Source organism: Felis catus, chromosome D4, assembly GCF_018350175.1.
Source record: "Felis catus isolate Fca126 chromosome D4, F.catus_Fca126_mat1.0, whole genome shotgun sequence".
Taxonomy (NCBI): domain Eukaryota; kingdom Metazoa; phylum Chordata; class Mammalia; order Carnivora; family Felidae; genus Felis; species Felis catus.
In genome coordinates this window covers 42,389,061-42,405,874 of record NC_058380.1, presented here as the reverse complement: position 1 = coordinate 42,405,874, position 16,814 = coordinate 42,389,061, and the positions used below count along the sequence as shown (strand labels likewise).

The window sequence follows — 16,814 nt, the reverse complement described above, 5'->3', positions numbered from 1 at the left end:
TTGCCTTACCATGCTGGCCAGGATTTTCAATATTTTGTTGAATAACAGTGGTGAGAGTAGACATCCTTGCCTTGTTCCTGATCTTAGGGGAAAGTGTTCAATCTTCCATCATTAAGTATAATGTTAGCCATAGGCATTTTGCAATCCCATCAAATTGAGGAAGTTCTTAGTTTTGAGTTTCTTCTTTTCTCGTGCAGAGGTATTGAAGTTTTTCATATGTTTTTGTAAAATTTTACGATCATGTGATATTTCTCTTTAGCCTGTTTACATGGTGTCTTACATTGATTGATGTTTGAATATGGAACCAGCCTTGATTTTGTATCTTCTGCCCAATATCCCTCATAAACAGATAAAACAATTCTAAACAGAATTTTAGAAAACTGTATTCATTTTCTATTGCTGTAGTTACAAATTATCACAAACTTAATGGCTTAAAAAAGCAAAATTTATTCTAATCGCTGGGGATGTGCAAAATCAGTTTTATTAGGCTAAAGTCAAGATGTTAACAAATGCTGTTTTTTTGTTTTTTTTCCTGGAGTCTCTGTGGTGGACAATCCATTTCCTTGACTTTTCCAGTGTCTGGGGATCACCTACAGTCTTTAGTTGATGGCCCCTTTCCTCTATACTTAAAGTTATTGGGGTAGCATCGTCAAATTTCTTTGTCCCTCTCCTTCTGTGGTAACATTGCTGTCTGACTCCTCTTGCCTTCTTCCTGGAAGACCTCAGGCCTGCATAGAAATTCAGTCACATTTTATCTTTGTAACAAAATTCTTCTGTGATCTGATATTACATTAAAAATCTTGTAATTTATTTTCTTACCATTGTTTTCTTGTGAGTTGGAAATTCTGTTATGAGTACTTAGTTCAGTAATGTCCATATACAGTGCATTCTTTCAGCATAGGTATACTGCCACTGTATAATAATCACAATGTTTTGCCATCTAATTCAATAGCAAGATAATCCACACTCTGCTATGTCATAAAAAATGTCACGCTGACAGCCATTTTTCTCCTCTTTTCTTGTTTTGACATGATGGGTATATATTTTTCTTAAAAAGTGCAGTAGAGTAGTATTGTGGCATCTGAAATGCTGTCAAGTTGTAACTGTATTTTCCTAGAATTGTGTCATTGTGATTTGTAGTGTGCTGAGTAGTGCAAAGTGACCACAGCATCACATATGGTCTGGGCTGCATACTCACTTGCACTACTGTAGTTTGAAAGCAGCCATGAACAATACATAAATAAATGACCATCACTGTGTTCCAATAAAACTTTATTGATGGACACTAAAATTTGAATTTCATATAAACTTCACATGCTATAAAACATATTCTCTTTTTGTTTTAAACCATTTGGTAATGTAAAAATTATTCTTAGCTTGTGGGCCGCACAAAAACAGGAGGCAGTCCAGATTTGGCTTGTGGGCCATAATTTGCCAACCGCTGCCTTAACCTCAGGGGACCTGTATTCTAAAGGGAAAGGGGAGGAGAAAATAACATGAAGACATATAAGTGAACAGGTAAAATAGCCAATTTTCTGTGATAAAGGAAATTAAGTAGTAAGTTGGCCAGGGAATGTGTCCCTGAGGGAGCAGATAAGGTGATCCTGAATGATGAGAAGGAACTAGTCATGAGAAAAACGTACAGACTATTCTAGAAAAGAAAAAGAGTAAAGGCTGGAGGCAGGCAGAAGTTTGGTGAATTAGAGGAACCAGAAAGGTCATGTGTGGCAGGAATATAGCGAAAAGGTGAAATGGGGTTAAGAGTATTTGGAAATCTAAATAAAGATGATATCATCATTAGGAATTTGAACTTAATTAGTTGACCACAGTAGGAGTCATGCTGGATCTAGCCTAATTTTATACACTGGGCTTGTGGTCCCTTGCTAATTTAGATGGCCACACAAAGTCTTGTGAATTTAAAAAAAGAAATGGAGAAAAGGAGAAAATGTTTTTATTTTTGCCAAGTAGTTCTAGGAAAATACAGTGTCTCCTACGTAATCCAGTATATTGAGAACAGATATAATTGGACCACACAATTTATTTCATTAAATTCTCATCCTTAAGATATGATGCTTCGTTTTATATTTGCCAATAAAACAAATTGCTCTTCATTGGATGATTTAAGGCCTTTTATACTGGTTTTATGTAAATGGTCTAGTTTCTTACAAAACTTAAAACATTAAGTCCTCAGTTTACACCTTTGTCTTCTTATATTCAGGCCAATTTGTGTGTCCAAGCTTGTTCTAATTTCTTCTACTGCACTGGAAGCAAAATCATTTTTAAGTTTGCATTGATTTGTGGCAATATTTGTATTCAACAATCAAATGCTACACTATTTCCTTTAAAATGGCTGTGTACTTAATTAGTTTCACTTGTTCAGCAATTAATTAGTTTCAGAGACTTCTTATTTTGGTATTGAACCTGACTATTGATAGTTGGAGCAGATACTGTATCAGGATTGCAATGCATTTCTCCAGTCCCACCACACAAAAAGTTTTCACATTTGAAAAAAAGTTCTTCATCATAATATCATCTAATATCTTTCATAATTGTGAAATATCCTTCAACTAGTTTCTTTCTTTCATTTATTTTCTCCAGTACTGCTTCTAGCAAATATGAGGCAAAAGGAAGCTGTAAGAGAAACACACAAAAAAAAAGATGATCAAAACTCTATATTTTCTTCAGCTCAAAAACATACACTAAATATCATTAAACCATTAGAACTCAGCTATCTGCAACTTTGCACCCATAATGGCACCCTTCTGGGTCTCTTTTCAACTGATCTTCCTGGTTAGTGTGGGTAATTTTGTCTTTTATAATAAAAATGATAAAAGAGCAGAAGTAAAATGAAAAAAGATAAACGCCTTATTGAACAATTCATGGTTTACTGACCATGTTAATGATGTAATCTGCAATACAAGCAGCTGAGCCATTTATCTTCAATCAGCTGATCAATAGCAGGTTACAGTCATCTCCAGGGCCCACAGGCCCACCGAAGGAGTACTGTATGCTCATCACTCATAAAAGAATGAGAGAGAACTATCAATACACTTGTCTGTGTGAGAGCCCAACACCTCAAGAGTTGTAGAGTAAAATTTCAGAGCGAAAAGAAATGGCAAAAGTATACCCATTGATTAAGATGTTATAGAAAAGTTTGTTTGGCACATCAAAGTGTAATACACATGTTGCAAACTGCTGAGTTTATGAAATGTAGAGTACATTTTTAAATTTCATAATTTATATAACTTTTCTGGTAAAGTTTCATTGTTCCCTCTGCTTCCCTGGGTTTCCTGTAGAAGTCTGAGTCGTAGGATACATGTCTGGCCTGTAAGTAGAAGAAAAGGGAAAAGGGTCTCCAATTACCCCCACACCTCCACCAACTTCCTTTTGTCTCCTTCCCAGCTGTCTGGTCTCACAGAAGAGGTTTATGATAATTAAGACATTCGTTATGCCATTTCTTGGAGTGGCCCTTTTGATTAACCAGCAAAAGACCACTTTTGTTTCCTTGAATATGTTGACGGGGATGCTTCCCATGCCCAGTCCCCTTCCCCACAAGGGAAGTACCATCAGGCCCTTTTTTGTGTCAGGATGACCACAGGCAGCATCCATCATCAGCACCTGACCAAAGACCACTATAGGAGGTGCTCGGCTGTGCTCAGCTAGGGTGATTATAATTCGCTCAACCAACCAGAACAGCCTTTTCGAATTTGAACTGGGCGTAAACAGAAAAGGTTGGCCGGTGGCAGTGAAACAACAGGCCAGACAAACAGATTATGCAGGCCACGAATGAGAAGCGAAGACCAAAACTGGTCCATAGGATTGCCTCAGATCCCAAGTTTCTAACAAAAAGGTTCTAGTTTAACTTCTTTCTCATCTGTGTAACAAACTGCCTTTTCTAAGTCAATGCCAGGAGCTTCACACACGGTCTTCCATGAAACTTATTACTGAAGAAACCACAAGATACCAAAATATCACATTTCTTTAGTTCTGAAGACAGACTTGAATGGAAGATACATGCATTGAACTAAAAACAGCTTTTTTCTGGGAAAGAAAAAAACCCTACTACCCCATTAAATATATACACACTGTGTTTGCATTGCAATGTCAGAAATATGAAAATGTGGGGAAATGCATCTTAGAAGTAAGGAAGAATGTTGGACTCCCTTCTGCAAGGTAAGGATACTAGCAGCAAATCATTACTTTGACAGACTGCCCTTCTGGGATGCAGAAAAGAGTCATATTTGGCAAAACTTCCGGTCTTATAAATTAGATAATTTAAATTCTCAGGGCATTAATATTAGATGTTAAAGGAATGCACGTACAAAATAATAACAAAACTATCAGGCAACCTTCTTTATGTTGGCCATGGCTATCAGTACCATATGCATCCCCATCAAAAAGGCAGATAAACAAGATGTTTCCTGGTGGAAATAAAATGTAATTTCCTCAAGCTGTTCAAGGGAAAAAAGGGTCCTCTGACCAAATAAGTTTGGGAAACAAACCAAACCTTAAAAAGTTCCTCTATTTCAGGATCTCTTAGAAGCTTTAAGATATTAACAGACACTGTGAGTCTCCAAGCAATGTAATACTCTGTTTCTAAATTCATTTGTCCATGCTCTTCTCATGGTCTGTTTATCATGAGGAACTAGCAATCCATGGAACACACTTTGGGAAACATGCTGGTTCTGTAATTTCCTATGTAATAATGTCACAGTACTTTCACCAGGCCACAATGTACTGACATTAATCATCTTATGTGCATATTACACTTTCAAGTTAAACATAAACCTTTTTATCTTGTGATCTGAACAGTTTTCAACATGTCATGTACTTGGAAATTTCACTTCCTTTTAAAAAAATCTAGCTCAAAGAATTTCTCTTCCAGGAAGCCCCCGAGGTGGAACAAGAGGTCCATTTACTAATTTACTACTGACAACTCACTTTATTCTCTTCCTCTGGCTCCCAATAAAACAAAAAGCCCCACAGTTAAACACGACTGTTTGTCAATCCTGTTTTATTGGATTGTAAGCTTCTTTTAAGCTTTGTATAGAGGCTAACACATATAGATTTCAAAAAGTGATCAATCTTTTAATCATGATGCACGGTATGTGCATATCTATCTGCCCTTAGAGGTTCTTCTATTTCTCTGCAAATAGGTCAGAAGGATATTATTATTTGTCTTTATATAATATTAAGTTAAAATTCATATATCTTACTAGTTGGAGATGTTTATTTTAATTCAACCTTTCTATTTCCTTTTTCATAAACCAATTCTGAATTTCTTTCTCCAAACACAGTGCTCACTCTATTTGCTTTTTATGACTTGTTGTTCCCTGGGAACTGTAAGTCCGACTCTCAAAGAGGCCTTTCGAAAGGATCAACTGTAATTTTATAAACTATAAAATTAATGTAATTTTATAATATAATTGTTAGTAATTGAAACAAACCTAGAAGAAGACTAAGGAAAAGTCAGATTAGAAAACATTTCATAAAATATACTTACTGTTTTCAAATGAATATGACTTATTTTTTACAAATGAACACTATAACTCAGAGTAACTGTTAACCAAAAAATTTTAAGCACGTGTCCCTCCTACTTTATAAATTGTTCCTTATTCATGGAGTAGACTCAATACATCCTCAAATAACGAGTGGACCAGCAGTATTGGTTTCAAAAATAGCTTCTCTTGCCAAGTGTGCACTATTCTTTATTTGGCAAACTTCTTTCATAGACGATACAGATAAAAACCTCTGCTTAGTCTAGGATGAATTAATGAAAATTCTTGTTTTCTGAAAGTGGTTAAGAATGGGATTTTTAAGTTCACTGGCTATTTTAGATAACTGAGAATAATCACTTTTATCATTTACAGATTATTGTTAATTCTTAAATCTTACAAATTACAGGGGCTCAGTGAGTTGAGCCTCGAACTCTTAATTTTGGCTCAGGTCATGATCTCATGGTTTGTGGGATCGAACCCTACATGGGGATGGAACCCCGTATTAGGCTCTGTCGCTTCGTGTTCTCTCTCTCTGCCCCCCACCTCAAAATAAATAAACAAACATTTAAAAAATCTTATAAATTACAGTTAACCTGAAGACTGATGGGACATAATTTAGTCTATGGTGATTCACAGAGTTCTTCAAAAGCTTATAGTATCAAATGAACGTCAATTCTCAACAGAGAGCTATAGATTGGGTGCAGTTAAGACTGTCTTTAAAATACAAAATGCCTTGGAAAATGCTTTAAAAATTCACATGGTCTGCTTGTTTGCCCTGTTTTTTATTTGTTTTAACAGCAAAACGCTTTAAAAACATTAAGAAGACCAGGAGACCAGAGTCTGGATGAAATGCAAGGTTATCTCACACAGGGTGTTTAGAGTACATTAAAATCTCTCTACATGCATTCTAGAGGGAACTCCCTCAGACACAGAAAGCACCACTATTCTTTCATGGATAGGATTTTGGAGTTGGACTGAAGTGGCAGCAAGCTGACTGGACAACAGCAGCCATACTTTCTCACTTGCCCCATCAAATGTATCTGAAACAACAAACACGACAATTATGCTGCCTCGGGTTTCATCTCCGATGGCATATGCCAGGGACTATGAAGTCCAGAAAGACTGCATGATTTCTTTCTTTCTCTTGCATAACAAAGGAGAAGGGATACTCCTGGGTATGTCAATACAGAGTCCCACAGGCTTGAACGCTTCAACATCACGGAGAAGATGAGACAGGTGAAGAGTTGATACTGTGTGAGATTTCTTGGTATGGAAATTTAACTAGGACACCGGAACAACTGAGCTTTGCTTGGTGTGTGGTGTGGTCTTAAAGGGGGTCTTCCTAATCATTCGGGCTGTCCCTGTTGCAAAAGGTGACTTCTATTAGGGAGCGATTTCCCCTGATTTCACACAGATTTCCAGCTTATCTCACATGTAAACACCTACAGATGTTTGCCTCTAGGAGCTGGTATGCCACTGACACAATCTCAAGTTTATCACTCACACTCGCAAGTTGTGGTTTCATTTAAGTGTTTCTGTATAAAGGTAAGGCATGAATGATGGTTGCAGACCTTTGAGAGCTATATTGGAAAAATAACCAAGCCTAACGTCCATGACTATAAAACATAGATAACTTAACAGCATGAGCACTAACTGGAATGTGCTTTTAACAAAAATCTAAAGAACAAGATGAACATTTTAACCATTTTCATTCTTGTTTTTGGTTTGAAAACTACCACCAAGAAGATACCACTTTTAAAACACAAATTGACTTTAACCTAGCTTGAGTCCTATTGAAAATAAATGTATTTCATTTCATGTAGTGTACCTGCTTTTACTGGAAACATGAAAGAAGGCTTAACATTGTTAAATGAAAAAAAAATCCCAGGAAGGCTCTGAATGGAGAAATTTGAACTCTTGCTATTTCGCTAGATGTAAGAAAGCTGTGTGGGTGGCTGAGGGAGTGGGTTTACGTGTGTGAGCAGGGGTGAGTGAATGTGCCTGCAGGTGCTTGCACGTGTTGTAAGTGCCACACAGAAAGTAACAGACTAGATGTGTTCCGAGTTCTAAGGAGAAACTTTCAGTTAACCTTCAGCCTGGAAGTTACTCTATTTACAAAAGCCAGGGAGATTTATAAAACTCTTCTCACTGCCATATTGCAAGGATTCTGTAGAAGGTAAGCATATTTTGCAGAGAGGGCACTGGGGAAAGAGCCATTTTAAATTTCAGCATTTGCAAGATCTGAAGCATCTAATAGGAACAGGGATATTTAAAGCTAAAGAAAAACCACTGATTAAATTCTGTACTTTAAATTCTCAACAGCTGAAGGCAGAAAGAATTTTTTATATGCTCCCAATGCAAGAAAATGATCTCCAAAAAGTGGACTAAAATGGACTGAATAAAATCCAGAAAAGGATTAGCAAATAATAAAGAACAGGGCTAAAACAAAATGAAATCAAGACACATTTTCTAGTCATTCCCGGCTCAAGGTTTTTATACAAATCTTAGTAAAGAACCATATTGCATTTATAACTGTAATTATTTATTTTGTACAAGTATACATATTTTAACATATATACCCATAATTCTGTTCAATTTAATTGTTTAATAAATTTCACAGTTTATATATTTTAACTCTTTTATTGTCCTTCACCCCCAGAAATGTAAACTCCATGAAGGAGGTGATTTTTCTCTCCTCTACTCACTTCTGTACTCCCAAACCTGAAACAATAATGTAGGAGGCACTATGTACATGTTTTTTTTTTTTAAAGGATTCCATAGTATAGGTTCAGTGTTATCTCCACTAACTCTCTGTTACCTTTTAAAGTCCCAAGTAAAAAGTACTGTTTCACGTATTATTAAGGCCTAAAGGCAAAGTTAAATGACCTTTATTACAATTTTATAATTTTGAGGATCAGAATGGGCAGAACAAATAAACAGTTGTCTCTTAGAAGGCAGAGTATAAATGACTACTACTAGTTTGGATATGTGAGAAGGTAAGTATCAGTCAGAGCATAACAGAGGGACATCTCCTTATGTGCCAAATGAAAGGAAATCACTTATCTCATTTGTTCATAATTATGACCAGGAGACAGAAGTTCAAATTCAAATGCATTTAAGGCAATCTCTGCTAATTAATGGTAGAGGAGATGGCATATGCGATATAAGAAATTTATTTAATTTACTTTTTTTTTAGAGAGAGAGAGAGAAGAGAGAGAGAACAAGTTAGAAAGGGTCAGAGGGAGAGGGAGAGAATCTTAAGTAGGCTGCATGTTCAGCATGAAGCCTGACGCAGGGCTCGATCTCTCAAACTGTGAGACCATGACCTGAGCTGAAATCAAGAGTTGGATGTTTAACTGACTGAGCCACCTAGGAACCCCTATGGAATTTATTTTTAAATGTATCCTTTTTTCTGGGGGCACCTGGGTGGCTCAGTCAGTTAAGCGTCTGACTTCTGCTCAGGTCATGATCCCGTGGTTCTTGGATTCAAGCCCTACGTTGGGGTCCATGTTGATGGCTCAGAGCCTGGAGCCTACTTCAGATTCTGTCTCTCCCTCTCTCTCTGCCCCAACCCTGCTTATGCGTGCTCTATTAAAAATGAATAAACATTAAAAAATATTTTTTTAATAAATGTATTTTTTCCTCTTTTGATATTAAAGAGAACATTTTTAAAATTAATATATAGTTCACATAACACAAAATTCACCACTTTAAAGTATAGAATTCGTTGGTTTTTGATATATTCACAAGGCTGTGCCACCATCGCCACTGTCTCATTCTAGAACATTTCCATCACCCTCAAAAGAAACTCTGTACCCATTAGCAGCCACTCCCTGTCTGCCTGCCCCCACCCCGATCTCCATGGTAACCACCACTCTACTTTCTGTCTTTATATAGATTTGCCATTCTGGACATTTCATATGAATGCAGTCAGACTATATGCGACCTTTTGTGTGTGGCTTCTTTCACTTAGCATAAGGGTTATAGGGCTGTGTTGTAGCATGTATTTACTACTTCATTCCATTTTATGGCAGAATAATCGTCCATGTATACATACGCCAAATTAATCCATTCATCAGCTGATGTACCTCTGGGTTGCTTCCACTTTGGAGGTATTATGAATAATGCTGTTGTGAACATTCATGTAGAAGTTTTTGTATGGACATGTGTTTTCATTTATTGTGGGTATATGCCTAGAGGTTGAAACTGCTGGGTCATATAATCCCTATTTTTAACTTTCTGAAGAAGTGAAAGACTCTTTTCCTCAGGAGTGGCATCATTTTACATTTTCAGCAGCAATGTATAAGGGTTCTAATTTCTCCACATCTTCACCAACCCTTGGTATTGTCTGTCTTTTTCGTGATAGCCAACCTGCTTGGTGTGAGGCAGTACCTCATCTCAGTTTTTGGGTTCCATTTCCCTGATGGTTAATGATGTTGAGCATCTTTTCATGCCCTTATTAGCTATCTGTTTATCTTCTTATAGAAATGTCTATTCAAATCAGTTTCTTTACTTTTAGTTGTTGAGTTGTAAGAGTTTGAAATGTGTTCACAAATGGTTAAATTTCACTGAGAAAAGCCAGAGAGAAGGCTAGCTGAATTAATGAAAACACTTGAATCCTTGAATATTGTTAATGGAATGCATCTACTACACTTTCTATGGATTCAGTACTGACATCTCCTCCCTACCACATCTGATCTACACCTTTTGGTGTCTCAAACTCTTAGAGGTGTCATCATCTTTCTCTTTATGTGGGGTATTAAACTCACCCATCTATGGTTTCTGCTTTCTGACTCTATCTAATCTCATTACTGCTATTGATTCAATTGCTATAATGTGGGTCACATCTATCTCATTCTTTCCATTTTTATGGCAATGGCACATGCAGACCCTCATTGCCCTTTGCCTAAACTATCTTCCTGCTCCCAGTCTCTCTCCCTACAGACCTACTATGTGCTGATCTCAAGCATCTTTATAAAACACAACTCTGATCATATCTCTTTCTTGCTCACCGCTTTTATAGTTTGGTCTCAGCCTACTTTTTCTATCTCTGTTTTTTTTCTCCCACCCTCTGAACTACAGAAGAACTAATTTGGAAGGGTTCTCCCATCCTATTATAATCTCTAATTTGTTTGCTTTTCTCTGCCATAGATTGCAAGTTTTTAAAAATGTAATAATGTAAGAAAGATGAATTAATACAAGTAAAAATGTTCAAAGAAATTAAATGGCAGCTATGCTGTAAGAATAACAGTAGATATTAGAAAGATTTTTTTAGTGTAATTTTTATTGCTAGAAATCTGTAGGAACAAAAGTTAGGTGCAGATATGATTACACATAAAATTACCAATTGCACCAGGACTACTTGAAGCAAAGAGGCCATATATTTGCACTCTGCCTTAAATAAAGAAAAGTTAAGGTTTCAGGCTTTTCAGTTGTCATGCACTTCTGGCTAGCAGCAGTAGTAGGCATTATATTGTTGTATAGTCCCATATTGCCACATGGCAGAACAGCTTTTTATTTTGTGGCAAGCATTATATGAATGCAAATTTACACCAAATGAATGCAGAGAAAATTTTCTTTGAAAGAAAATCATTTTGTGGCTTAATTCTTAAACAAAAGGTAAAACCACAGGGCCAGACTGACTCCTCTGATCCGAGAATTCCCTTACAGCACCCAACACAGAGGACATAAAAGAGAAGTTTTCCAATAATTTCATCTTCAAAATATTCTAATAACCAAATATCAATATTAAATTAATTATTTTTTTAAGGAAATGTGCTCAATTATTCCACAGCTTGACAATCAGGTAACCTCAGACACACAGAACTGTATATTGTACTAAGCAAATGTAGGAATGAACATACATACACTTTTAGAGGCATAACAGCCTCTAAAAAAATTGTCGGACAAAGAAAACCTTTTCTAAAATTCAGGACAAATGTAATTGCTGGAACGGAGAGAGAAGAAAAGTAGGCTAAAAAAAAAGATGTTTTCTATTTTATAGATTTTTCTCTTGGGTGTAATTATGAAGTGACATTCAAGTGCAACCAATCAAGTCACTATTTTTTTCTCACAAAATTCAAAGACATCAGCAAAACCACCTATGTCAGTAATAAAAATAAAAAGTCTTTGACTTTTTAAATGTTTTCATACTGTCACAGTGGAATAAAATTAGCTTGAAAAATGATCTAAAGGCACATGATGCAGTTCATTATGTATAACGGCAACAGAGGCGCTTTCCCAGTGTTCATAAAGGCTGCTCCATTAAATTTACCTCCAGTCAATAATTAGGAGTCCACAAATAAACCTGGGCAATTAAATCAATACTGCCAGGCAATTATATTCCAGAGTCCAGGCTCAGTGGCACAAAAAGGCACTACATCAAACTGCAGTATTAAGCGGTCTAATGCCATTTTCCACAGGATTTTTTTTGCACCGACTAAGCGGCATAAGTATACATCCAGATAATGTAGAATGTGTGCATGTACGTCTACAAAGGTGAGTCAAAAAAGCAGGTCTGGTGTCAATACAGCTTTAGAAAAATTTAATAAAGATTTACGCATGTGGATCTATTTTTTTTTATGTCCATAACTGACGATGAAAGCTCCATATTAAAGAGTCATGTTTACAAATGGAACATTAAAAAATTCATTTAAGAGTTTATTTTTTATCATTTTTCAAGCCTAAATATATAACCTGTCACACTCATTACTGAACTCCTTTGATGTGCTGGCCACTGGGCTGGGTGCTGGGCACGCAACATTCATTAAGAAATGGCCTTTCTTCTCAAAAGCAAGTTGTCACTGTAGAAGACATTGTCTGCACTTGAAGAACTTTAAGCAAAGATTGCCAATCACCTTCTGTTACTATGGAAGTGATTCCAGATAACATTTCAAAAATATATAAGACTGACAGTAAGAATATGAGTAGTTCATGTATTATTTACTTATCCTTGACTTTTCCAGAAGTATAGATGCTGTTGTTTGTTCATATAAATGTAAAATAAATGTGTTTAAAACTGCTTTTATTTTTAATCTTTACACAGAAACATTTATAATGGCTTTCCAAAAATCACAGGACAGTAATGGATGTGTATATTTTTTGCTATTTTGAAAAACACATTTTAGCTCTTTTTATCCTTGGTTCATTTTTAAAAGAGACAATTAGGTTAAGCAAAAAGAACTCTAATGAAAAACTTTTCGAATACATTACATGCTGTTGGTGATGTCAAAACAAAAGCCGGCTATGACTAGAAAAGCAGGGCTCTCACCTGCCAATAAACTGCCCTTGATCACTTACAAGAGGGGCACATCCCAGCAGACTCTATGTGTATTAAAAAAATACTTGAAAGGAAAGAAAAAGTATCACACAGGTCACAGCAGCCGTCTCAATGGACCCCTCAGGGATTTCAACTCGTCTTGGCCTTGTCATCCTCTATGCAGCTTTCCACTCGGCCCAGAAAATGTCGATAGGAAAATGTTTGAGGGGCCTCTGGTGGAAATTTTTTCATTCTTCCTGCATTGACAGGATGCCAAATCAATATTTACTTCCCACTAACAAGCTGCTCGAGGTCTCAGTAGAAAATATTGTAGAGAATGCGGGAAGACACAGTAATAAACAGCTGTCTGGCTGTGAGGAAAACATGAATTGACTGGAAACAGGTCCATAGTAAAAGGTCACTGAAACCCATGAACTCCTCAGGTGTCCATATCAACTACTAACTTTAAAGACACATAATAAAGAATCTCTTTTCCTAAGAGGGCTGAGAGAACGGATCCTTTTCAGTGTAGCTAGCATAGAGGCTGACTCAATAATTTAATTAATGCATTTGCTAAGACCTATGTTGGCTCTTCCCAAGGCATTTGTTTCATTTGTTAAGTCCAAAAGTACAAATAGAGGGTTAACTTTCCTGTCTACCTATTGGAATACTTTTTTACCTAACAGAAGTAAATAATGTGTAACTATTTGCAAAAAGTTAGACATCGAATAAAAATGTAAGGCCTGAAATGTTTTTTTGAGAAGTTTTAATACATGAAGCAGAAAAATGAAATACCTGTCCTTCAAGAAGTTTCTGAATGTACAACAGCCATTCCCGATCATTTTCAGCATCTATCTTCGTCCTTTCTATCTCCTAAATGAAGAAAATCAAAAGACTGGTGTTAATTGTAAGTACATGAACTTGATCATACTGTCAGGTAACTAAATAAATTTAGAGAGATACTGGCAGAATAGAATTCAACAAAGACCAGCCTGTCCCTCCAGAGGAGGGAATATGCAAATCTGTGCTCTTAATAATACTTTATAAATACTGACATGCAGAAGATAAAGCTCTATCTCTCTATTTCACAATACAATTCAGGAATATTTTATTTCTGCCTTCACAGTGGAGCTCAAGGTAGAGACTGAGGTGGAGGTAAAAGCGATTAAAATCAAGCAAAAAATAAGACAGAGCTGTACAGAGGTGCCTGGCTGGCTGCCTGGCTTGTGACGCTTGATCTTGGCATCATGGGTTCAAGTCCCACGTTAGGTGTAGGGATTACTTAAATAAGTAAATAAACTTAATAAAAAGACAGAGCTATATAAAATAATCATTTACAAGGGACTCTTGTAAGATAACATAAAACCTTATACTGAAACAATATGACTTGTCAATAGATAATTAAGGAGTAATTGTTACAGGTAAAAACAAAATAGGACGTGGCATGCCACTGGGGTATTTAAATGCTTACTTATTTAAAATATCCAATAACTGACTGATAAGCAAGGGGCTCTTCAACCTAACAGTGTTGTAAGTGCCTAAAATATTTCAACCTTTCAATTATCGAGGTAATATATTTCTGAAAGTATAATCATTCATATGTGCTGTTGATTATTCAGTTAAAATCATGATTCAAAATAAAATAAAATAAAATCATGATTCAGTTTACAAAAAGACGGACTTTTCAAAAAGGGAAAGGTTTCTGGGAAACTAACATTTGTTGAAATTTACTGTTGAAACATGCCAGGTATCCCACTAGGCACTTCATATGGAGTATCAATTTTTACATGAATTTGCTAGAATTCAGTGTAGCTTAAAGAATGTAAGTCAGCTGGTTTGGGCTCTGCTTGGACAAGTCCAGTCAACTCTCTAGACCTCTGAAAAGATGCAGGGATCTAACTAAGCTCTGATCTATAATTAAACCTAGTAAATGTATCAAGGTGCACTGATCCTCCTAGAACAGGCTGTTTGTACTAGTGTCCTTTTTCTTCCAGGAGGACTTGCACTGAAGGTTATGTGATATGCAAACTTCAGTGCTGTACGTTCTGGCTCTAGAATACATCTGCCCAGAGGCAGAGGCTGGGGTACTATTTCTTCACAGAAATGTGCCAGCTACTCTTTGGGACTATAAAGAGAAATCTAATTCATATACTCAAAGGGAAAACTTTTTTCTAACTTGTCCATTCAGAGAGGGTACTTTTTCCTAATTTGTAAGCCCAGAGAGGGCATCTTTTGAGACCACACAAAGCCGATGGGCCTGTCTTCCAGAACATTTATCTGTGTGTATGCACACACATGCACACACAAATACACACATACATGAGGGCTTTTGGAAATCTGCTTGTTTTAAAGCTCTTAGGCAACAGTGGAGGACTCAATCCTAATTTTCTGTTAGGATTCTCATTGTCAATCAACAAATATTAATTAAATGTCTATAATAATGTATAGTTAACACCTTTGCCAGAGACACTATTATTTCTTGTGTATCTTGTATTTGATACTATATTTGATAATGCTCTGTCCTTCAAAGTTCAGAATTCACAAAGTGAATTCAAAGTGTAGAAGTCATGGGCATTGTGGCATAGGTGCTAAAAAAAGGGAAACTGATAGTTCACTATCCTGTTCACCCATGGGATGAAAATAATTTCGTAGGTTGACCTCTTTTCTAAGAATTCCTGGAAGTTTAAAAACTGCAGTTTTTGCAGTTTGCAAATTGTAGATCTGCTCTGCTCCAGAATTTTTTTTTCTCCAGGAGTTTTTTGAGAAGCTGACAGGGGTGCTGGAGGATGTTCTCATACAAATATTCACGTCTACCATTTTAGTTATTCATTGAGCAAATATGTATTGGGAAGCTACTAGTGCTGTCATCTCTTTAAATGTTTGCAAACAATAAAGTCTAGTATTCATGCATTAAAGTTCAGAGACTTAATAGTAAAACAGGATTATCATCCTCAGATCTCATAGAAGACTATGTATAAGATGAGCTTCTATTGTCAACGAGGAAACAACTATGTTTAAAAATACAGTGGCCTCCCCAGGGGTACAGAATTGCTACTGAAGACTCATATCTGTATGCATATCAATTCACTCAGACAGGAGTACTTTAGCCAATTTAAAGCCATAAATATATTTTTCTTTAACTTCATCAACAATAATTTCGAATTTATCTAGGAAAGCCAACAGATTTACTATTTTTACTCACATCAGAGGAAAGGTCCTCAAATCAATGATGACCCACCTTAACTAAATCCATTCAAACTGGCTTAATTAAAAATAGTATCTTATAAGATATATGATTAACTAAATTAAAGAAAATGGAAGTGACAGGAAAGGACTTGAATAGCAAAGAAGCAGGTCTAAAGGTTCTACGTACTGGCTTATTTCTGTATTACAGTTAAATTTTTCTAAAGGTTTTCTGAGTTGGTTAATACCCTTGATGTAACTTTCACTAGTACATTGTCAAGCTTACCTTCATTAATATTATATTAAAGATGAAACTCTAAGAATTATAAAACAAATAAAAGTATTTGCTTAAGCTCAATGTGTAAAGAGCCCTTGATTAATAAATACTTAAATGACCTTACCATTTCATCTTCTGTATCTAGTATTTCCTCTAGATCTGACCGTGAAATGTTGAGAATAGAAGCTGCCAACGTCTGGGCTTTATGGGTTGAAGTTCTGCAAGCGTCCCTGTTTTTCTGCATTTTTTTACGCTCTCTGATTTGTTGCCTTATTTCATAGACATCATTTTGTAATTCCTTGACCAAAGCCTGAAACACATTGGAAAGAATGTGGGCTCATATGGAAGTCATAAATGAAGACAAAGCAGTCATAATGTAAAAATATAAGGATATCAGCAAATCATTGCTTATTAGGATTACTCTGATTTTATTTATTTTGGAACACAATAGATTGCTTTTTACTTATTGTCTGTATGTAATAAAAGCTCTCTTAAATGAACACTCAACCAACTTGCTGGATTAACCAAACTCTCCAATCCCTCTTTCAGGTTTACGAACTGATATCCTGGTTGGTGAGCTCTTGCATCAGGCAGGCTA

The 16,814-nt window shown here is 36.1% G+C and overlaps 1 protein-coding gene across 4 annotated transcripts in view; it reads right to left on the bottom strand.

Moving 5' to 3' along the window:
- Window positions 1-427: 427 nt before the first annotated feature.
- CNTLN (centlein) overlaps window positions 428-16,814 on the bottom strand; it is a 311,923-nt gene continuing 295,536 nt past the window's right edge. For 2 of the 4 annotated variants that reach the window (XM_011288695.4, XM_019816024.3), the window contains exons 24-26: window positions 16,341-16,526; window positions 13,552-13,629; window positions 428-2,631 (exon numbers count right to left, since the gene is read on the bottom strand). In XM_011288695.4, coding sequence (XP_011286997.2) covers window positions 2,530-2,631; window positions 13,552-13,629; window positions 16,341-16,526 — 366 coding nt within the window. In that variant the 3' untranslated portion in view covers window positions 428-2,529. Of the gene's footprint in view, window positions 2,632-13,551; window positions 13,630-16,340; window positions 16,527-16,814 lie in introns of those variants that run through there. The other 2 variants (XR_002148230.3, XM_045043687.1) reach the window with 2 other exon arrangements.